This window comes from Mercenaria mercenaria, chromosome 5 (assembly GCF_021730395.1).
Source record: "Mercenaria mercenaria strain notata chromosome 5, MADL_Memer_1, whole genome shotgun sequence".
Classification (NCBI taxonomy): Eukaryota; Metazoa; Mollusca; class Bivalvia; order Venerida; family Veneridae; genus Mercenaria; species Mercenaria mercenaria.
The window spans coordinates 16,455,660-16,479,465 of NC_069365.1; the positions used below are offsets into that span (position 1 = coordinate 16,455,660).

The window sequence follows — 23,806 nt, forward strand, 5'->3', positions numbered from 1 at the left end:
GAAGTTAAAATGATCATAACATTGTTGGCTTCGTTAAGTAAATCTTAAAATGAATCTGAAAATTGAAACATTATGATGGTTTGTATTTTGTTTTTACATTAAGGCACATTCCCCAAATTTATTAAATTGATAGATATTTATCCTTTCTTTTAATTTTACACAACAACACTGTATCAATTTTACTGGGTCCAATAACCTTACTTAAAACCCTCATAGTTTTAAAAGTAGATTCTCAGTAAGTCTTACAAAACGCATCTAAAACTCACTACTTATGAGAGCTTTTATACATAAAAATATGTGCTGTGATGTTACAGTTTGTAAAGTTAAGAGTTCATTGTCATTTGAAATCTATGATGTTAATAGTAATTGTCATAATAGATCTACTTTGTTTTGTTGGAAATCTAAAAACATTTGGCCATTTTGCAAATAAATAAATCATCTTAAAACTTCAACCATTTTTTTTTTCATTATATTTGCTTAGAACACAAGAAATGCAGAAAAAGTTCAAAAAATATTTTTGTGTTTTTATTTATTTTATTATTAATATTTGTTTGTGAACTTAGTAAATCATTTTTCTGCAAATCATGTCATTTTGTATATCAATTTTGAGCAGATTTTGATAACTGTCTTTTTAGTAAAATTACACATATTATTTTTTTTTAATTAGAAAAAAGTTTTTTTTTGATTGAAAGAAAAGGTAGAATGAATGAAATTTTATTCATTTGATTAAAATGTAGTATAATTAATTATTGCTGACAATCATATAGTTTATTTTATTATGATAAATAAAGTTGATTTTCAAACCACTAGCTTCTTTATTACTGGTGGCTTGTTATACATTGGACAGGTAGATATCAGAGCCAATACACTGAGACCTGGATATCATACAGAAAAATGAAGTTCATACATTGTGTCTGTACAATCATACATACATTGAAAAGGCTTGATGAAATGATTAAAAAATACTTTTCCTTAAATATATGATGCATTCATGCATCCTTAAATGTGTTTCAGGTAGCAGGTTAAAATGCATCTTTTCATGTGCCATATTAAAAAATTTTCGACATCGGGAAGGGGTACCCCTCCCCAATCCACCCCAGGTTGCCCCCCCCACCCCCCAGCAAAAAAAAACCTGGACACGGGCCTGATGCAACTTTAAATCAATTATACTAGCTTCTATTCATCATGTATCTTTCTTATTTCAATATAAATACATACATTGAAAAGGCTTGATGAAATGATTAAAAAATACTTTTCCTTAAATATATGATGCATTCATGCATCCTTAAATGTGTTTCAGGAAGCAGGAAAATGCATCTTTTCATGTGCCATATTAAAAATTTTCGACATCGGGAGGGGACACCTCCCGAACCCACCCCAGGTTGCCCCCCCCCCCCCCCCACAGCAAAAAATTCCTGGACACGGGCCTGTTTTTGCCAGATTCGTCTGATTGGTGGGAATAAAAATGGCAATATTGGACATCCGATTATAGAGAAGATGAATATGAATGGGCTGTCATCAGATCTACCTTTCAGGAAGATAGATTGGGGGACATCATTATTATTGCGGAAAAGACATGAAGTCGTTGAAACGGGGCGATGAATATTCCTGTGTAGTAATGGTATCATTACATTTGTAGGTTTTTACTCGGTCGATTGATAACGGTATTATTTGAGAGATTCTGCTACTTAGTACATGGAGCCTTCAATAATACACATAGCGCAATTCCATGAAAAGTGGTGTATGGTCCCCAGTAAAATAATGGTTTGTTCATAACAGGAATAACAATAGTCAGAACTAAACAAACTAGAATTTAGAGAGGATATCTTATGTTTTTGAGCATGCATACCACCGAAACTGCCAAAAGACAAAAAAAAAAAAAAAAAAATACAGTCATCATATCCAAGGCGTGATAAGAAAAAAATAATAGAGCGGCAGTATTGGAACCACAAAGTCGAAATGGTTTAACTGAAAAATTAAACAACACAAATGTCGTGCTGTATGTCGAAATGTAATAACTCTGTTTCAGGTATTGGACCCCAAATAGTAATGTTTAGAAAATGGTATTTGCTAGGTATATTCTTAAAGTTGACTGTATTTTGCATTGTGTTGCAAATTTTAAACAACTTTTACCGTGCCGCTTTTTATGAATTTTGTATAATTTATGGTATTTCCTCGAGCTGAAGTAGATACAAATTGCAAAGTGATGGCCACTGTCCAAAACGTTAGCAGAGAATTCATTATACCATTAATTTTATAAAAGAAACACAAAAGTATTGGTAAACAATAATAAAACACAAAATAAAACTGCCAATATCATTTTGTCTAGGGTGCCTCAGGTAAACGGATTTAATGAGACGACAGAATTCTAACTCCAACATTGAAAACTTATAGTCGCGTCCTGTGGAACTGTTTTAAATTTTGCTCACTTCATTCAAAAATAATCGGGGGGCATAAGTAAAACCTACCTAAGTTTCTTCCACAATATGTAGTCTAAAGAGTAATGCAAAATAGAGAACTGTTACCGCATGTAACGCAGTATTTTTAAAGATTTCTAACTCTGCCCCTTTCTGTTTCAGAGATAAATTCACTTTGAACAGCAGGAAATTGCTTATCAAATGAATAATTTCCACTTTTGTACAATAAATCAATAAAAAGTCTTGAAAATAGTAAAAACTTACTAGGAAATAAGGTGGGAAAATTTTGGTCCCAGTGGGGCTCGAACCTTATAATAGAAATACAGGTTTTTCAAGGGCGGGACTAAAGCATAAGTAGTTTCATATGAGTGACCAACTTTATAGACATGTACTTTATATGCATAGTGCCATTGAAACATATCTCTTTCCTAAATTTGTGCCGATGCGTGTTAATACAATAAATCCGCGGTTGGGTCGTTCATGGCTTGCACATAGCTTGGTTAAGGTCATTGATCATAAAAAGTGATAGACATAATGAGTCTTTCAAAATATAAGACAATCAAAACTATATATTTTTGTTGAAATGTTTAGTCTTTTTTTTCAAATAACATATATTATAGAAGTAAAATGAAATAACACAACAACATATATGTATATATAGATGTATTGTACTCTTGTTTTGCTATTTAATTGGTTTCAAACAACAGATAGCCAGACAACATACTATGCAAGTTTCCGTGAAGTTCACCGCGAGTTCCGCAACGGATCCACACTTCAGATCCTTTGTTTACTTCCAGAATCCACTCTTTTGTTGTAGATGAGTAGTTGTTCATAGATCTGGAGTCCGCATAAATGGAGTTCACGAATCTTCCGTCTTTTACAATCTCTAGATATAAATGTTGCCCTGGTGACACTGCCATAGTTAAAGAGAAGACGTAAGCGCCTTTTATCGGCGCGATCAATATCCCTGTGTTTTTCTGGTATGCGCTGCCGATGTTAGTAAACACGTTGTCGAAGATAACTATGCTGTGGTCACCAAGGGTTACCTCACTTTGGGACAGACCGACTGTAAATGCAACATGTGTATTCGCTGTCTGGCCTTTAATGCAAAACAAAAATGTGTGTATCATTTAGCTGACTCGAAATGCTTTGTCTATTAGTACATAAACAATTAGTAGATAATATTATGTATATATAAAATGTAAGATCAAGAAGATGCATCGAATATTCTATATTTGTCGAAATGTTTTATAATGCACATTCTAAAGCAATAACCTGGTTATACCTTCCAAATAATTAGATTGATCTGAAAATAATCTGACGGACCTCGTTTAAAATTAATTTGTCATAGTTTACAGAATATATAACTGATAGCTGATATGTTCCTACATATTTCGGTTTATACACAGCTAGAAGCTTCCTTAAGTTTTCATATTGACAACTGTCAATCCGAACGGATTTCAAAAGACATAATAGTGACGCCATGTGTACACAATGTTTACAAGAATACAAATCACACGCGTTAAAATTGATATTAAAAGGAAGTAACCCCTCAGTCCCTATTTATCTCCCTTGAAATGTGAATAACATAACACAAACTATTGTTTACAAACCTGGGTAAGTCGGTGTTGGTCTCATTGTAAACGACCTTTTGAACGCAGAACCTGTCATAAAACGAAAATAACTGAATAAAAATACTGCGGAAATTATAGCCAATCATCCACACAAAATCAACAAAAACACTGTGTTGAAGTGGTCTGTATACGTACACTTATCACATTGAATTCATCTTTAAAATTCATTAATAAAGAGAGAAATCAGTCGACAACGTCATCCTGTTGAATCGATAATAATTCCACCCTGTTGACATGACTACCAAGTTGACCATCTCAACGTTGACAATCTGCAGAGGTATTAGTACAGAATCTAAAACTTTTAAATTTAGATGTAAAGAGCAGACATCTTACTGGCGGTAGGTCATTCAATCTTGCGATCAGTTGGTCTGTTCCAAAACGTTTGTGGAATGAACACTACCCAAATTTTAAAGGGGTCCAAGCAGTACAGTACAGAGTCCTTGGACTACTAAAAACTACTGGCTTTACTTTTTAATTGGGAGTTTATTGACAATTTTAAATCGATTTCAATTCAAATTTAACATTATGATCACCAAGAAGAGAATGAGTGTATTGAGCATTGAGCCTTTGGAGTTTAAATGTTTTAATTACATGAAAGTTTGTGGCTCATTTTTTTCCCCCATTTTTTATGGGTTTTTTTTTTTTTATAAAACTTCATATATATAATTATCCTGAAATACATATGTTGGTAACATTGAGACATTTTACAGTTAGTTGAAGTATTACAGAGTTATGCGCCCTTTGACTTAGACAAACCATAAATAATGCATTATTAGTTGCCACAAATTCATAGACAGTGATATGGATAGTAATCACACTGTAATCTCACAAAGTATTTCATAAATTAGCAAAAAAATAAAATATCTTATCATATAAAATGTTTGCTTACGGGTTCTTTCATTATCCTGTTTCCTTGTCGTGCCTTCGATTACTTTTATTAGCAACGGGTATGTGGCATTAAGGACCTCCTCTCTGACAACACGGGGTAATCCAACAGCAGCCCCCTCTGTTTTTGACTCGTATTTATTGACCTGTTGGAATACATGTGTACGTAAATGACTTTTGTTGTCCAATGTTGTAAAAAATGGTCATAAAACAGCATGAGTTATGCATGTACACAATTATAATAAATGGATCAGAAACAGTGATGTAGACATAGACAATGCTTTTCTTTTGAAATGAACGCGATTATTACATGTTCTATTTGAAATTGTTTTAACAGGAAAATAAGAAAGAAAACTTACATTACGGTTTGTATTTTGCATTCTGTCGTCCTTTAGTCGATGTATTTCCGAGAATAGCTTGTTATTCTCATGTTTTAAGTCCTTCACGGTGTCCTTTAATTCTTTCACTGTGTTCTGAAAGTCTTTCACTGTGTTTTCTAAAGACAAAACGCGGGATTTATATTCTTTCAGCTCGGAAACTGTATTAGTGCATTCCTTCTGAGCTTCTTGCAAGTTCTTTAACTCTGTCAGTATGTGCGACAAAGTGTCTTCATCAAGTGCCTTTTGTAAAGTACAAGGAAATAATAAACCTAAGCACAGTAACAAAAATAAATTCATTTTGATTTGCAGTCCTAGCTGGTCTATATCAAAATAAACAATTTCATAATTGGAAACAAACTGATAAGACCAATATTTTGTTTAAGGATTGAAGTTGCAATAACGATAACCTACATAAAATGACATTTTCGAATAAGAATAATATATAAGTACAGAGTTCCGTTAGGGCCATCGTTGTTTCAATATACATTTGAGAAAGATAATTGGAAGAATATGCCACTATTTTGACCTGTTTCAAATTAGTCCGGATTCTATTAATCGACTGAAAATGACAAAATACCTAATGCATAATATGAGGCTGTAATATAATTAAGAAATAATTTATAGCAAAAGAGTGCTTTAACACTATTTATGCACGATGGGTGGTTATACGTCGGGCTTAATAATTTCACGAGGGCACAGCCCGAGTGAAATTATTTGAATGACGTATCACCACCCGAAACATTTTTGCATCTGCTGCCAATATTATTACGCAAACGGCAATTATTGCGACACACTGAACAAAATATTTGTATACGTTTAAAGTTCAAACAATATTGGTAAGCCATCAATACGTGCTTAAGAAATGCACTTAGTTTATGGATCAAAACTATTTCTTTTTGGCGCATTCATCAAAGTGGAAAGGAAAGGAATTTTCTAAATGATGTCCGACAAAAAATTGCTTAACTCACTTCCTAAGAAAGTTCATTATTTATAATAAATTATTAAGTCAGGTTAAGTTATTTAATTAAACTGATTTTTGACAGGTTTGATTGTGAAACGAGCTTTCCAACGTATACGTATATTTCTCAATAAATAATATTTCTAGAAATATTTAATTCTAGTGAAATGAATTTTGGGCTTTTAGAAAAATATCAAGTCTGAAATACAGTTTTAAGTGATATGGTTTTAGTATGCATTTTATTTAATGATTTCAAACACTACATCAAACTCTAGATTAGGTCCGGTAATCAATATACCTGTACTGTTATGTACTGTGTTACCAGTGTATATAACAATTGCTGGGGAAAAGCTGTAATAAATTGTCATAAAGTTGCCTTGTTTTTTGCCGTTATTTATTTAATCAGTAAAACGAATTCATCAATTTATGAGCACAATCCAAATTTAAAAGAAAATTTAAAGAAAAACCCAAATCTATAATTTTTATTATTCAATCCCGAGAAAAAAAAACAACAAGAAACTGGTGAAAGATTCCATTACTACGCACCAATGAAAATGAGCGTGAGCGTTAGCGTCACACAAATGTTAAAGTTTGCGTACCACCCCAAATATTTTCAAAGTCCATTGAGATATTGCTTTGATATTTTGCATACTTGTTTACCATCATGACCCCAGTCTGTAAAAAGGAGGAGGCAACTCTTTTAAGCATTTTGACTGAATTATGGCCCCTTTTCGACTTAGAATATGCTTATTGTAATGTTATAGTTTTACTCATAGCTCATATTATACTATCAAGCATTGAGAATAGTCGAGCGCGCTGTCCACTGACAGCTCTTGTTCTTTGCCCTATTTCCATTTTTACATCTTTCATATAACTAAAATATACTGTCTTGTTGATAGACGATCGAAGCAATTCGTCTGATATCTCTTTCTACTACAATTTCTACTTCTGGCGGGCCCATTAGCAAACTTCTGTTACATATTTATCCTAAACTAATGGTGAACACATTCTTCCAACTTCCATGTATTTTTGACAAAATACACTTATCTGTCTGAGGGTCATAAAAGAACCTTGTTTTTCACCTGTGTCATTCAAAAATAGACACTGTGTCTTACTGTACGAAAGGTCAATTGCCATGTATTTGTAAGCGAATACATGCATCACGATTACCGAAACGTGATGAAAAGATGTCTTTAAGTGCATGATGCTAAAACTGCATTTACGGCACTTAGGAAGAATTGTTTAGAGGCGTGTTTACTGGACCAGGGTTTGAGTGCATGTGCAGACAGCTTAAAACGCACAAGCAATTTTATAAATCTATACACGGTAACGAAAAACAATAGAACTAGAATTTAAGAAGTTGTAGAAGTACCGCATCAGAATGTTTTCAAAAACTCTAAAGATTTGCAAGACGTAATGTCCATGTACTTCAACGGTCGTGCACCGAGATTTTGTAACTTAAAGGTATACTAGACCCAAATTCAAATTGGAAAATATGAACAAGTACAGTATGCAGTTTATGCAAACGTAAAATTTACAAATTTATAAGCAGTAGTGTGTATCAGGTATTTATATATAGGGACGAGTTAACTAAACACTGCTCCTTCTGACAACTACATTCATGTATAAAATAGTAAGTATACATGACTTTTGTACGCTATATTATCATTTTTATAGCACGCTATATTATCATTTTTATAGAATAATTGCTAAATTCCGCTTAAAAATTTGTAAGTATAAAAATAGTTACAATATTACCTGGTTCTATACATTGTATAAAATAGCAAATATGTAATGTTAAGTGATTCTTGTTAGAGGTTAAGAGTGTTTTCGTTTAGTACATAACTATTTCTCGCGTAGAAATTGAATGGGACTAAGTGTGTAACAGATTTATGCTAGTAATTTATTAAGACCTTCTATGGGAACATAATTGCTCTACATCAACATTTTTTGTCTTATTTTTTATTTCTCTTTTATTTAGTCCAGAAGTGTTGCAGATAATATATGCTGGACATGGATTAATGTACTTTGCCCTTTAGAGACCAAAAAATGACTGGAGTGCTTGTAAAACGTCGTAGGTGATAGACGTATATTGATGTACTGTGAAAATAATATTTTCAACTACATGTTTGTTTCATTTTATGTGTCATTAAGTAGGGCAAGATGAATTACTTTGGTGTGTCGCAATTAAAAGTGAGCCAGTATCAAGCACTTTGGTGTGTGAGCCAATATCAAGCGTTACGTTACAACGGCAGTATTAGTTCATGTGCAACATTGCGAATAAGGCTTCTCTGACCATGTAATTACGCATACAATGTATTCTCTATTTCGACAGCTGCATTATCTATATTTGAAATAAAATTAAAAGCACTATCAACGTTTCCGCTAGTGATAACTGTTGGTGCAAGTGTTTTTATTATTTCACACTTACTCTTCTGTAATTTGTCATTTTTGAGAATTGAGAACACTCAAGCCAACATAGCTTTTATAAAGAGGTTGGTAACCTGAATTATATCTTGCTCGGGTAGGAACCCACAGGCTGGTAACTCACACAATAAAGAAACGTACAAATAAATTCAAAGTGTACAACAAACATTACTGATAAAAAATAGTCAGGATGCAGCTCATTTGTCACTCAGTGGGTGACTTGATCTCTCTAGTTGTTTCACAACAGTCATCTGATATATACAATAATAAATGGCAGCATAGTTTCGTCATCTAGAACACACTTAAACATTTCAAACGCGCATTTCGGTAAATGGATACTTTGCATATTGAACAAGTAGTAATTTATCTTCCATCGTGCCTCAGTAACATATCCTTTATATTTCTGATCGCACCTTCATGTCGACATCAACGTTACAGAAAAAGACCTGGATGAACTTTCCTAATGTAGTTCAGGTCTAGATAAAAAAAAATGTTCTGCTTGGCTATTGAAAAGTATGTCAATCGCCGTTTACTACACGTGCAGGCTAGAATGTATATGCAACATAAATGTTCAATAACAAATGTTATACTACGCCCCAACGATAACATGATGTTTACAAACATGACTATAAATAGCTTAAAATGGAACATAGGGAATTCAACATCTTTCTTACATGTTAAAATATAAATATTTCTAGTTTTAGTACCAATTACAAATTAGCTCAGAAGTAAAGCATACTGTCCATGTTAAACAGATCTTTTGCCGTGAGTTCAAAACTCAGTATCGATATCTAAAGCCGATCTGGCAGATGAGAAAGATTTAGCATTATATCAAAGATGATATTAATTAAATACATGCACTTAAGCGAATAATGAACATAACATTATGTTATATAAATACATATATGCAAACAATAACCGTCAAAGAAAGAAACGAAAATATGGGAACAAAAATAATCAAAGTACTGAAAATACAGAAATGCTGGCTACCACAAAACACGGGATGAAAACTGTGCGGGAAAGATGTTTGCAAAATCTTAGATATTATGGGTTTTCCATATCATACTAAGGCGAGCATAGGGTACTGTTGTGATGAATCATCTTGATTAACTTGAGAAGGTAGTGTAAGGATATTACAGACTATAGATGGTGAAAAAATACATTGTGTTTGCTCCATTGGGGATAACATAATTAGTGAGAAAAACGGTACATAATTCTCACTTGTGAATTTGAAAGACGAAAGATTAATTTATAACAAAAAAGTCAGGTTCCGAGAACGCAATTCAATCACACCACAACCCCGTAACAGTGTATGTATTGATTTGTACACATAGAAATATCTTGAAAATATAAATGAAGTAAAAAATATAGACGAACGAGGGCAAATTGAACAATGAAAGGAACACAATCGGACATCGTCTTGTAAATGTCAGTCGCAAACACGTCACAGGTTAATTTAAACCGGGTTATGCTACGTTTGTAACCTTATCATTGGCCCAACCATGGTTTCAAAGTTAACACTAAAAAACCAAGTTGATTAATTGACTTTAATATAGTATGGACTTGCATATAAATAAGTAAAATCTCATATCAATATACCGTGTTTAGGAGACTATCTTAAGGACAATGAAATTGCTTACAATGTGTAAGTTTTAAGAGGCAGAGCAATACATGACATTATTCTGGTTAGGAACATTGCAAACAAAATTGATGTATTATAAAGAACAATTACAAGAAATGGAGTAACTAAAAAGGAAGAAGAAGTAAAGAATGTGAAAAATACCCTACGTTGCCAAATTAAAACTTTATGAATAAACTATCGGCTTTTACTCTTGAACTTGTTGTAACGATTTCGCATATTTTGACAGTCAACGTTGATATATGTTTATAAAGAAGCGATAATATAACGATATTCTACTTTTTGAAAAAACACATTGACGCACATAATATTAGATAACATATAAAGGTAACAAAAACAACATCCAAACTTCGATATGCAATCCCCCAAACCATGTATGAACATTAATCAGGCTGAAAAGACTTTCATTTTTAATAATGTTCTAGTAAATTACGATGTATTTAATGCTTAATGAATAAATTCCTATAAAATATATATGCATATACTTAGCACAGTAAGATAGAGAAACGTACGTGTGGTGTGGCTTTTATCATGAGTCGCAAATAGAAAAAAAAACTAAATAATCTTAGCAAATCTAAAAATAGATGCCTGAAGAAAACTCCGATACCTGAAAAAAAGGATATAAAATGAAATCGTTTTAATGTCTGTCAGAGTTTTAATGTATCTTCAAGATCAAAGCACTGAAGTAATGTTGGGGCGATTTTCTTGTCGGTATGAGGGAAATTTTGAGCTCGATTCCACTTCAACCGGACTGTAAATGATTATGGTCTAGTCCTGTTCCTTCTCTAATACGATAGCTAGGAAAATTGACGGTCCTATAATAGTGTACCTCCTTTTTTGAAGAGACTGAGTATTCAATTCCTACCATCAGACAACTTGAACTAATTTTTCAGGAGGACGTAGGTTTCAAGACTTATTATCATTGATTTGTTGTACAAAAGCGGAAATTTTTCATTTGATTAGCCATTTTTTACTGTTGAAATTGAATTACATTTCTTCCAAAATTTGTAAACTAATTAAATGAATAAATGCAAAATCAATAACTTTTACAACATGCAATTAAGTATTTTCAAAGATGTCTAAACCTTAATTCACCCTTCTGTATCAAAGGTTCAATTCAATTTCAACAGTAAAAAATGGCTAATCAAATGAAAAATTTCCGCTTTTGTACAACAAATCAATGATAATAAGTTAGGTAGGTTTTACTTCTGCACTACGGTTCTTTTTGAATGCAGAGAGAAAGGCCATAATTTTTCAGTGTTGGAACTTAAGTTCTGTCCGATTAAATCCTTTTACTTGAGGCTCCCAAGAAAAATTTGTTATCGACAGTTTTATTTTGTGTTTTATAATTGTTACGCAATACTTTGAGGTAAAATATTATGAATTCCCTGTGATCGTTTTGCGCAGTGGTTATCACTTTGAAATTTGTCTTGAGGAAATAACATAAATTATATAAAATTTAAAACAAAAATACACACGGTAAAAGTTGTTTAAAAAATGCAATGTTCACAGTGCGAAACAATGTTAACTTTAAGACTGTATAACGTTAATGCAATTGTTAAACATTACCATTACGGGTCCACTATCTAAGTATAACCTGAAATACAGTTGAAAACGTGTGTTTTAAAAAAATCGCTTACATCTACGTCCCCACTCCCTTAAGCAAATTGGAGTCAAATCACTTTTTACAATGTTACTTTCAGCATTCGTTAGAATGTTCCTAAAACGATTTTTTTTTAAATAAACTGCCGTTAAATCAAATGATATTATAGATTTTTATTGTAAATGTTAACATTATCTCTGCAGCAAAACAGAACATGTACGCTGTTTCGGTATACAAATCGTAGAATTTGTCATTTGTTTCTTCTCACGTTACCGTGCCAGTTCCACGCAGCGATTACGTCCCGTAGAACCTATAGCAACTGATCTGAAAGAATTGATTTTTAAAACTTGTGCTTCCCTTTTACATTATGCATATTTTATGCTCATTATTTATTGTATTATATGCAAAATCACACCAAGTAAAAAACAATACTTTTGTTAATAAAACATTTAATTAATAATGCGCAGTAAAATTCGTATCGACATCTGTTATGAATGAAACTGTGCTCGGAACCAGTTTGTTTAATGAGCTATTTATAGACCGAGGTCATAATCGATAACGAAGTGGTCACTAGGATTATTTAAACAACATAAACATTATCTTAGTGTTTCGATAAAATTTTATTTCGATGTGTTGTATATTATTGTTATATACGTTTTACATTTCGCATGATTTATCAGCTTTATCTCTGCATATTACACTGTGTGTTTATTATGTCATTGAGTTTTACATTACAAAGACGAAAAATCATACGGGCATTTCATTCATAGTAGGCGAATTAATTTACCTTAATTGTGTAATATTTTCTAATGTTATCTAAAAGGATAACAGAGAGGTGCATGACATAATCATTTACAGAATCAAACAAAATTGTTGAAAAAAAGTTTTTATTGAACAGATGAGTTTAGCAATCTTTAAACAAACCCGTGGTAAAACTAATATACATGACGGTAAACAGATCCGTGGTAAAACTGATATACATGATGGGACTTTTGAATTGCATGAAATGATACATGTTGTCAGTCTCAGCACTGATTGATCTTTGTGACTTTCCATTTGTGGTAATTCGACGCCGCCAGGAGGCGGTCTCGAGTATATGGGATACACTTTTATTTTGAACCATGTAAAGATGGTAATGAATAGTTTCGAAACGATAAACAGAACACAGTGAATAGTGTGTTAAAGGACCCACGATATTGCACAATAGATTTTAGTGAATAAACAAAAATAATGGCATAAAGCAAACATCAAAAATGTATGTAATTCAAATTACTATGCGATATAAAACAATATTATTTGTCATTCCTCTCCTTATTTGTAGAGCACAAAATGTTTTTTTTTATTTAAACATTCGTCAAAATATTGATTCGATTTATTCATAAGGGATGTTACTCCCAGTAACGTTTTCCGAGAGAAAAATGTTTTCCAAATATCCAATAGAATTGTAGAAAATGACATTACCAGATCACGTGAATTTTTATCAGTGAATAGAAAACACTCTTTACATTATATGATAATAAAAATCATGGTTTCTGCGACCACAACTCTGAAATAATTAACTCTCAGCATTTCCAAACAAACTGCATTTATGTGAAACTTCATAGACATGCACCTGCATATAAGAACTTTGAACAGATGCTGACCTTCGTTGGTGAAATAATTAATTTAATTTTGTATGTAAAGGGATCACCTACTCGTAATGTTAAGGTCATTGCAGGTAGATGATTTTATTGCATGGTAATACTTCTTTATCATGTTTATTCTTGACTGTTTCTAACAGTTTATAACATATATTGTGTTGCTAATGTTGATAATTTGTAACCAGTCAGACTAATACAGTAATGATTAGGTAATTTCTCATATTGCAGTAAATGTATTTCAGACACAACACTTGGTGGCGTCTTTGATGATTGCATCAATGAATTTCCTTTTAATAGTCTGAATTCGCCAGCCTAAAAACGAATAGGAAAAACAAAACCTGAAAATCCTCATCAGGATTAGAACTCACAAAATGATTTGCTTATATGCAAATTGTTATCCGCATTTTACCCGATTGGGCTATCTAACTGGATAGTTAAATGAAACAAATACTAATATTTTCTTGTCGAGCAATGTGGAAGCATTCTGTAGGTATTGTAACTAAAATACAAACTCCAAGTAGGGACTATCTATTTTAGATGTATATGTGTAGCTAACTGCATCAAAGTTTATAGTCTGAAAAAAATATTAAAGTATCATTTTCTGAAAAAAAAAGTTATTTGAGCTGAAAAAATGATCCCGGGTAAAATATTTAGAAAAAATGGAGACAACTCCGCTAAGACTTTATGGTAAGCTTAGGTGGCTATTGACCTAGTACCTTATGCATACTATGCACTTTTTACTTCTAGGCAGGGAAAAAGCATGCATAATTGCCACAAAAATAGCAATCTGAATAGAAAACTATGTAAAGTGTGACATTTTCTGTGGTGAAATTTGTCAACAAACAGACGATTTTTTAAAGTTAAAACCCACAGAATTTCACCAGGTAAAGTATGTTGAAAAGGCTACTGCTGGAAAGAGAAAAATCTCAACTACCTATATATATGTGTCAAAGTATGGGCAAATATCTAGAAATATGAGAAAATCAAAGAAATCAATTTCAGGACTATTAGATGCATGACTGTTTTATCATGCATAACATTTAACATAGATAGGTTACTTTTCCATTGCACTGATATAACATGGGCAGGATTAGGATTAGCAAACAGTGTTCGCTCAACAATTTCACTATATAAACAGATTGTTTCCCTCGTATAGTAGTCGCAACTTGACCGCGATGGTTGACCTTAGGCTGATTATTCATATCGATTATTTGTAGAAATCAAGGGTGCTTAGGGTATCCGTGTATATTTATATGGAATTAATTTGTAAACAGTGCTGTATCAAAGTATATATACTTTCATTTGATCAGTTAAAAATTTCGAATACACTAATTCATATTTACACAAATTTATATTTCATTTTCTCTCGTGCAGATCGTTTTTTACGTACACTCCTTTTCAATAATAGGTTGTGCCTCATTATGTATTATAATGCAAAGGTCAACCATTGGGGTCAAGTTGCGTCCACTATATAAAGAGGGCTTAGGGTAAGTCTCTACAGTCTGAATTGAATATTTTATCAGTTATCATAAAATTGACTCGTCCTCGCGTTTTGGCGGGAATCACGTTATCATTGGGGATTGTCCATATTGTTCTATTTTATTGAACAGTCAAATGCATATTGATTACATGGGCGGTGTACAGAATATTTTAATCTTCGGTTGAGTTTCGCTCGCGGTGTCGGTAGTGCTGTCATCAGAGTCATATAAATCATATAAACCATTAAAAATGAAAAAGAAAAATGTTCTCGCTAATGGGCTCGAACCAGGGATTTTCCACATATTAGCCATGTGCTGTAACCTCTGAGCCACAAATAGGAACGACGAGTGCGTGTTTCTCCTACAATACTAATAATGATATTTAGACACTTGACCCAAATTTCTTTCCGTAAAACATACGGATAGCACCGAAGTAGGGCCGAAAATTATAATATCGAATGCACAGAGCTCAAGTGCAGATATAGCTGTGCGGACAAAGCGTTCTACCACTATTCTCATGGTTGTGTATTCGAGTCTTCTGTGTGACCAAATTGTTTCTTTTATATATGTTAACAAAGGGAAATATTGTCACACTTATTATGATTTATAAACGAAATACTCTACTTTTGAACATTCTTCTACGTACATGTCATTGAACCGCTTTACAAAATGTTTAAAATCTTCATGACCAGACAAGTATTCGTTTATTCAACGGACAATTCAAAGAACTGTTGTTAACGGCACAAAATGAAATGTTTCATAAAATAATGTAATATAGAAACAAATACAAACACACGAAATTATATTTAAAAAAAAAAAAATGGATAGAACTGAACCGAACCCATGGTAACGTGCTTCAAAGTCGTTTTACAGGACACAAATATCGCGTAAAATAACGAAAACGCCCAAAAATATTGGCGAAGTTTAATGAGTACCAGGCTTACGGACAAAAATGATTTCAAATTCGGATGACTTTTCATTTCATCATTTCGAGTTTTATTATATAACTGAGTATATTTTATATTCTGTTTTTGTTCGTTTACATTTCGCCCAACTTGTGCATACGGTCGTGTTGTCTAGACCGGAAGTTCCTTTGGGAAGTTGATCCGAGATTTTTTTCTGTAACGTTCATGAAAGCATAAAATATGCGAAATGTGTGATATGCACTATTGAGACAATGTGACTGGGGCACGATGGAAGATAAATTGCCACTTATTCAATATGCATTGTACCTTTTTACCGAACTGTTCTCGTTCATGACCATTGCTCTTATAGCTTCTAGGCCTAATGGGTAGGTTTAACATGTACAGTCACATTATTTTTTTCTGGTCTGGTGTGATCTAGATATAATCTTTCTAGACTGGTGCCAGTGATCTAAATTAACCTTTCTACACTGGTGCCAGTGATCTAGATACAATCTTTCTAGACTGGTGCCAGTGATCTAGATATAATCTTTCCAGACTGGTGCCAGTGATCTAGATATAATCTTTCTAGACTGGTGCCAGTGATCTAGATATAATCTTTCTAGACTGGTGCCAGTGATATATACATGTATACATGTTTGTTCGTTTTTGTAAAAACAAAGAACATTTGATACCGCTTTTATCATAAGAAAAGCTTAAATAACGACAGGAAATAAAAGCTACTTTGAAAGCATTGAAATTAAAATTCACTAAAACCAAAAAAAACACAATGTATAAAAAAAGGCTCCAGAGGGGATCGAACCCTCGACCTCCTGTTTACTAGACAGGCGCTCTAACCACTGAGCTATGGAGCCGTTGCGACTGCATTAAGGTTAGTATTCGAATATAAACAGATAAAAACGACAGTCAAACCGAATTCGTTATTCGGAATATCATTTTAAAGTGGTGTAACAATGTATATAGTATTAAGTAGATAATTGTCCTATAATAGATCTTTTATTGTATGTCACATGATTTAGACTTTCCTATTAAACTTTAAGAAAATCTAAGCGAGCGTGTGAAGTCTTTTTATAATTTTACGATATATATATTATTTAAAGTCAGTAAAATCCTTGTGCAGATATAAAATATATAAAAGTTCAATTTCCAAGGAATAACAGCCGTAGACTTCAGAGGTTTTTCAATAATTTTAGTTTTCTTCACTGCAAGCGCTTTCAATTGTGCATATCTTCAGGCAGTTTACAATTGAAAGCGCTTGCAGTAAAGAATTAAAATTATTGAAAAACCTATACATCACATTCAGCTAAAGACCACATGGTGCATAACCTTCATGTTTTGGATATAGTTCGATCTTTATACAATACCAGAACGGTGAAATATATGTAGGTGAACTGATGATTAACGTCTAGGTTATTCTATTAAAATTTGCATTGATAAGAACAAGAAAAGACTTAAAATATATGGCGTACAGTTAGGGTCAAAATGCCGATTTAGCCATTTTGTCATTTTGATTCAGAAACATGCTAATTTCAATATTATTTAGACAACTGAAGTGCTAAAATGCGAGAAAAGACATTTACTAGGTCCTAAAGCGAACCAAAATAGTGCCACCTGGTCGAAAATTCGATCTAAATTCCAAAAACACAAGAAATTTAAGCGTTTTCAGCCATTTGTTACCGTTTTACATCATAAAGAATAGATTAATGGCATTTCCATTCATTTTCGAGGGGTTTCAGAAAATAACATGTATTGCCCCATGTTCATACAACCCACATGACAAGTTTTGCAGATCGAAACCGGAAGTAGATGTTTATTGCGCGGAGGAGAGCAAATATGCGCCTATTTCAGCAGCGATTTCTGTGATTTTAAAGCCAATACTTTGTCTCCAGCATGTCAGAAAATGCACAAAATGCATCCTTCTGGTTCTTATTCATGACGGAATGAATGATATTTCAGAATGCCAGTGAAAAATGATGCAAAAAAAGTGAAACTTTGACCCAAATGTACAATAAAAGGTCCATAAGGCCAAAATTTAGCCCTGTAAATGGGTAGGGGGTGGCTTCTATTAAACGTTTTAATTTACCCCAAAATCTCGAAATTTCACAATGAAACTTGGCAATATGTTTGGTATTACATCTTTCTTGGAAATAGAGATGAAAATGGTGGAATAAGGTCAGTAATTCGGTCGAAAATGTGCGAAAGAAGTCCATAACAAATAGATCCTAATTTTCCCATTTTCTGCGCAAATTCGTCTAGAACGAGTGCTTTAATCACACTTTTTCGCTACTAGAATACATTCTGAGACGGTTTTCATGTTCATACAACCCACATGACAAGTTTTGCAGATCGAAACCGGAAGTAGATGTTTATTGCGCGGAGGAGAGCAAATATGCGCCTATTTCAGCAGCGATTTCTGTGATTTTAAAGCCAATACTTTGTCTCCAGCATGTCAGAAAATGCACAAAATGCATCCTTCTGGTTCTTATTCATGACGGAATGAATGATATTTCAGAATTCCAGTGAGAAATGATGCAAAAAAGGTGAAACTTTGACCAGAATGTACAATAAAAGGTCCGAAAAGGCCAAAATACAGCCCTGTAAATGGGTAGGGGGTGGCTTCTATTAAACGTTTAAATTTACCCCAAAATCTCGAAATTTCACAATGAAACTTGGCAATATGTTTGGTATTACATCTTTCTTGGAAATAGAGATGAAAATGGTGGAATAAGGTCAGTAATTCGGTCGAAAATTACGAAAGAAGTCCATAATAAATAGATCCTAATTTTCCCATTTTCTGCGCAAATTCGTCTAGAACGAGTGCTTTAATCACACTTTTTCGCTACTAGAATACATTCTGAGACGGTTTTCATGTTCATACAACCCACATGACAAGTTTTGCAGATCGAAACCGGAAGTAGGTGTTTATTGCGCGGAGGAGAGCAAATATGCGCCTATTTCAGCAGCGATTTCTGTGATTTTAAAGCCAATACTTTGTCTCCAGCATGTCAGAAAATGCACAAAATGCATCCTTCTGGGTCTTATTCATGACGGAATGAATGATATTTCAGAATGCCAGTGAAAAATGATGCAAAAAAAGTGAAACTTTGACCAGAATGTACAATAAAAGGTCCGAAAAGGCCAAAATACAGCCCTGTAAATGGGTAGGGGGTGGCTTCTATTAAACGTTTTTATTTACCCCAAAATCTCGAAATTTCACAATGAAACTTGGCAATATGTTTGGTATTACATCTTTCTTGGAAATAGAGATGAAAATGGTGGAATAAGGTCAGTAATTCGGTCGAAAATGTACGAAAGAAGTCCATAATAAATAGATCCTAATTTTCCCATTTTCTGCGCAAATTCGTGTAGAACGAGTGCTTTAATCACACTTTTTCGCTACTAGAATACATTCTGAGACGGTTTTCATATAAGAGAAAATTTTTGTTTGATTTTTCCATGAATTTGCATTCGTTCTCATGGTACACCTATTTCACAATGATTCTGCTTTGTTTTGGTGCAAAATATTGAGAAAATATAGAGAAATGACAATTCATTACAGGTCACCCCCATCCTCAAAAATATGCAAAATTTAGCCCTGTGCAAGTAATATTTCAATTAATTTTACCTTATTCGTGGAATTTACATTTAACATCCATTTAATCGTTACGATGTTTGTCATTTTCATTCAGAAACATGCTAATTTCAATATTATTTAGACAACTGAAGTGCTAAAATGCGAGAAAAGACATTTACTAGGTCCTAAAACGAACCAAAATAGTGCCACCTGGTCGAAAATTCGATCTAAATTCCAAAAACACAAGAAATTTAAGCGTTTTCAGCCATTTGTTACCGTTTTACATCATAAAGAATAGATTAATGGCATTTCCATTCATTTTCGAGGGGTTTCAGAAAATAACATGTATTGCCCCTTATAAGAGAAAATTTTTGTTTGATTTTTCCATGAATTTGCATTCGTTCTCATGGTACACCTATTTCACAATGATTCTGCTTTGTTTTGGTGCAAAATATTGAGAAAATATAGAGAAATGACAATTCATTACAGGTCACCCCCATCCTCAAAAATATGCAAAATTTAGCCCTGTGCAAGTAATATTTCAATTAATTTTACCTTATTCGTGGAATTTACATTTAACATCATTTAATCGTTACGTGTTTGTCATTTTCATTTCAGAAACATGCTAATTTCATATTATTTAGACAACTGAAGTGCTAAAATGCGAGAAAAGACATTTACTAGGTCCTAAAACGAACCAAAATAGTGCCACTGGTCGAAAATTCGATCTAAATTGCCAAAAACACAAGAAATTTAAGCGATTTTCAGCCATTTGTTACCGTTTTACATCATAAAGAATAGATTAATGGCATTTCCATTCATTTTCGAGGGGTTTCAGAAAATAACATGTATTGCCCCTTATAGGCTGAACACCACTAAATCCAGCTGTTCTTTATTTCATATAAAATCCACTCACTTCATAACGGTGTTTCGACATTTTCTAGCATATCAGATTTTCAGACACTTATATTCCCATAAAGAACTAGATCGCTACTTTAGAAAAACAAAAAGAAAAGGGGGTTTCAACTTTTATATAAGAAAACTACAGTTCGTTAAATACAACCCGCTGAATTTACTACTTTTCGCTTCTTTCAATTTCTCTTTTCGTGACATTAAATTCTTACGCCGCCATTTTTATCTAGCATGCGATAGGAACATGCCGATTTCATTAGAATGCAAAGTGATACATACTGAAACGCGGTAGGGTAAAAGTAAGCACGTTGCTGCCGAGAAAATGCACTAGGAAAGGAAAAAAGATTAGTACTATTTATATTTGGACTACTTGTGACTAGACCTGCGGAGGCTTACATTCTATTTGGTAGTGATCAGCCTTGAGAATAGACCTTTTTACAGAGAGCTATTTCCATAGCAACGCGGGACAATTTTCACGCATGCACACTCTGCAAAAAGACATGACCGCACAATATAAATTACGTTAGATTTATATTGCAGTTCAATCTCAGTATTCGATCAATAATGAGCTTGTTTGATAGTAAATATCCACCGCAAGACAAAGGAAAATATACGTAGATCTTTGCAAACCTTTAAGAAATGCGAATTATCATTGATGAACTTTTTTTCAGCAATTTTGATCTCGACAAATTTAGGTTAAGAAAAATGAAAAATAAGAAGATATTTCCATGAAGAGAGAGAGAGAGAGAGAGAGAGAGAGAGAGAGAGAGAGAGTGGGAGCTGGGTAGCGGGAAAAGGTGTTCTACAATTACATTCTTTATCTGTTGTTGAACGATGTTCTATTCCTTGCGGAATTCAAGTTTATCATAATTATTCCATTTATTTACGGGTAATGACTTCTGCGCACAATACATTTTCGATATGAAAATGATCCAGCATGACATAAGAGATAAAAATTTAGATATTTTCCTTCTGTATGTAGTTATAGTCCTCGATTTGATTCATATCTTACGAGCTTCAGTAACTTTTATGATCCGCGCTAATTAGGGGACACCCTCGAAATTAAGTTAGGGACTTGATTACCTAGGTGACCTATCTGTATAATAGTTACGTAATAATTTCCGGTATATTACTTAAAACAGCAACTTCAGTGACATGGAGCCGTGACCCCTAAGTATGTATAGATGTAGGAGAAAAATATATACAACAACTATTTGAAATTGTGGAAAAAATAAATAAAATGGAAGAAAATATGACATTTTTAAATGTAAGGAACACGTTTTATATTTGTATAATGTGTGGAAATAGACTGGAAATGCTTTGCTTTTCTGACGAAAATAAGAATAAAGCAGGCTTTTCAAGTAAGATATGATTAATAACATACATGTCTTTAATCAAAGCATACACTGTATAATAGGGTTATTATAACAGTAGCTTGATCTGGGATGCAGTATTCGGCTCGAGTGGATTTTGCCAGATCGGATCTCACGAGGCGCGCAAGCGCCGCGTGTGATCCGACCTTGCAAAATCCATTCGAGCCGAATACAAAGTCCCAGATCTAGCTACTGTTATAATGACCCTTTTATTATATACCTTTACCATTTTGATTCTTGTTTTGTTCTTGAACGAAATCTTCAATGTTTATTGATATTAAATGGAAGTTTTTATGTGCGCTTTTTATAGAAAAGTGTCGGCTAATGCATATTAATGTAAATAGTCCGGCAGCATACAATACTGAAGGTACAATACGGAATTCAAAAGGTACAATACGGAATTTTTGTCTGTCTGTTCATATTTAAGTAATAGTTATAGTATGTGTGAGAGTGTGTTACCAGGATATATCAGAGCTAGGGGTACATCGAGGGTATTTTTCTCTGTACATATTGTCGAGGCCGGTAGGCCGAGACAGATATGTGAAGAGAAAAATAACGAGATGTACCCCTAGCTCTGATATATCCTGGTAACACACGAGCACTACATATTATAACTGTTTTATCGCATAGTTTATCATTAAAATTTATATATTATTTTCATTTAAATTTGTTTATTATTATTTTTACTATTTTGATTCCCTTTCTGCGCCTCGCTGACTGAAACACTAAAACTTCTGTTTTAGAAAATGTGTTCCCCAGATAAAAGTACCCAACAAATTTCTGCATTGGTTTTAAATCTTTGCATTGCATTTGCCAGACATATTGTAAAACTTGTTGTTTTGTTTGTAAAAGAAATCAAAGAAAAAGAAACATTTGAGAAATCTCAGAATTTCATATATTTCATGTATTTCTGAATTTGGCAATAACTATCAAGTTTTTGAAATATTCTAGTTTCTTTATTCTTTTACTTATAAATGTAGGTGTTTGTGACAATTCTTTCTCTGTGAACTGTAAATTGGAGCTAAAATCATCTTTTCTTTGAAAGGAAAAAATTATACTCCCTTGATATGACCTCAATAGAGAAAAAGTGTTCCGATATATATCGGAACAGTTTTACTGTGCTGATATAGATCTATATCGGAACACTTTTTTTCTTATAAAACTCCATAGAGATTTCCGTGTTGATATATATCGCAACAGTTTTGTAAGATATCAGCACAGTTTTGTAGTAATAATGTGTGTTACCATGTATAACATGCTGCAAAGATCAAAGGAAAATTGCCGCACTATGCGATAATTGTGAAATACAAGCAGATTTTTTACAGAATTTATATAGGTATATAATAAAATAAATAACTTGACTGAAATAATCTCTGTAATGGCAAAAATATTCATAATATATTTTGATAATTTTATGTAAGTTTCATATCGTTGAGCGTTCTTTTGCCACACGTAAAGAGCGCATGCGCGTAAAAATCAAAACATCCGTGTAACTGCATAGTAACCGATAGTTTGGGTAAATAGCTTAAAGCTATTTCATTTAGTACGGCCCAGGGCCGGACATATTATATTTAGTATGACCCAGGTTAGGAATTAGCTTAAAACTATTTCATATTTAGTACGACCCAAGGTCAGACATATCGGAATATGTCCGACCCAGGGTCATACTAAGTGTAACTATGTCCGACCTAAGGTCGTACTAAAGATGGCTGCTGTAATTGAGGGTCATACTAATTTGGAATTGTCTTAAAGCTAATTGGAGTATGTCCGACCCAGGGTCAAACTAATTGTAAATATGTCCGACCCAGGGTCATACTAACTGGAATATGTCCAACCCAGGGTCGTACTAAAGATGGCTGCTGTAATTGAGGGTCATACTAATTCGGAAATGTCTTAAAGCTATCTAATTGGATACTTATTGGAATATATCCGACCCAGGGTCGTACTAATTCGGATTGTCTTG

At 33.2% G+C, this 23,806-nt stretch overlaps 1 protein-coding gene and 1 non-coding gene across 2 annotated transcripts; both read right to left on the bottom strand.

Moving 5' to 3' along the window:
• Window positions 1-3,065: 3,065 nt before the first annotated feature.
• Window positions 3,066-5,681, bottom strand: LOC128557447 (uncharacterized). The gene is made up of 4 exons (XM_053544822.1): window positions 5,296-5,681; window positions 4,941-5,082; window positions 4,031-4,081; window positions 3,066-3,516 (listed from the first exon to the last, which is right to left on the bottom strand). The coding sequence occupies exons 1-4, from the start codon at window positions 5,611-5,613 to the stop codon at window positions 3,104-3,106; spliced, it is 924 nt and encodes a 307-aa protein (XP_053400797.1). The 5' UTR covers window positions 5,614-5,681; the 3' UTR covers window positions 3,066-3,103.
• Window positions 5,682-16,765: 11,084 nt separating this feature from the next.
• On the bottom strand, window positions 16,766-16,838 carry Trnat-agu (transfer RNA threonine (anticodon AGU)). Its single transcript has one exon. It is a non-coding gene; the product is annotated as a tRNA-Thr (tRNA).
• Between the last annotated feature and the right edge of the window lie 6,968 nt (window positions 16,839-23,806).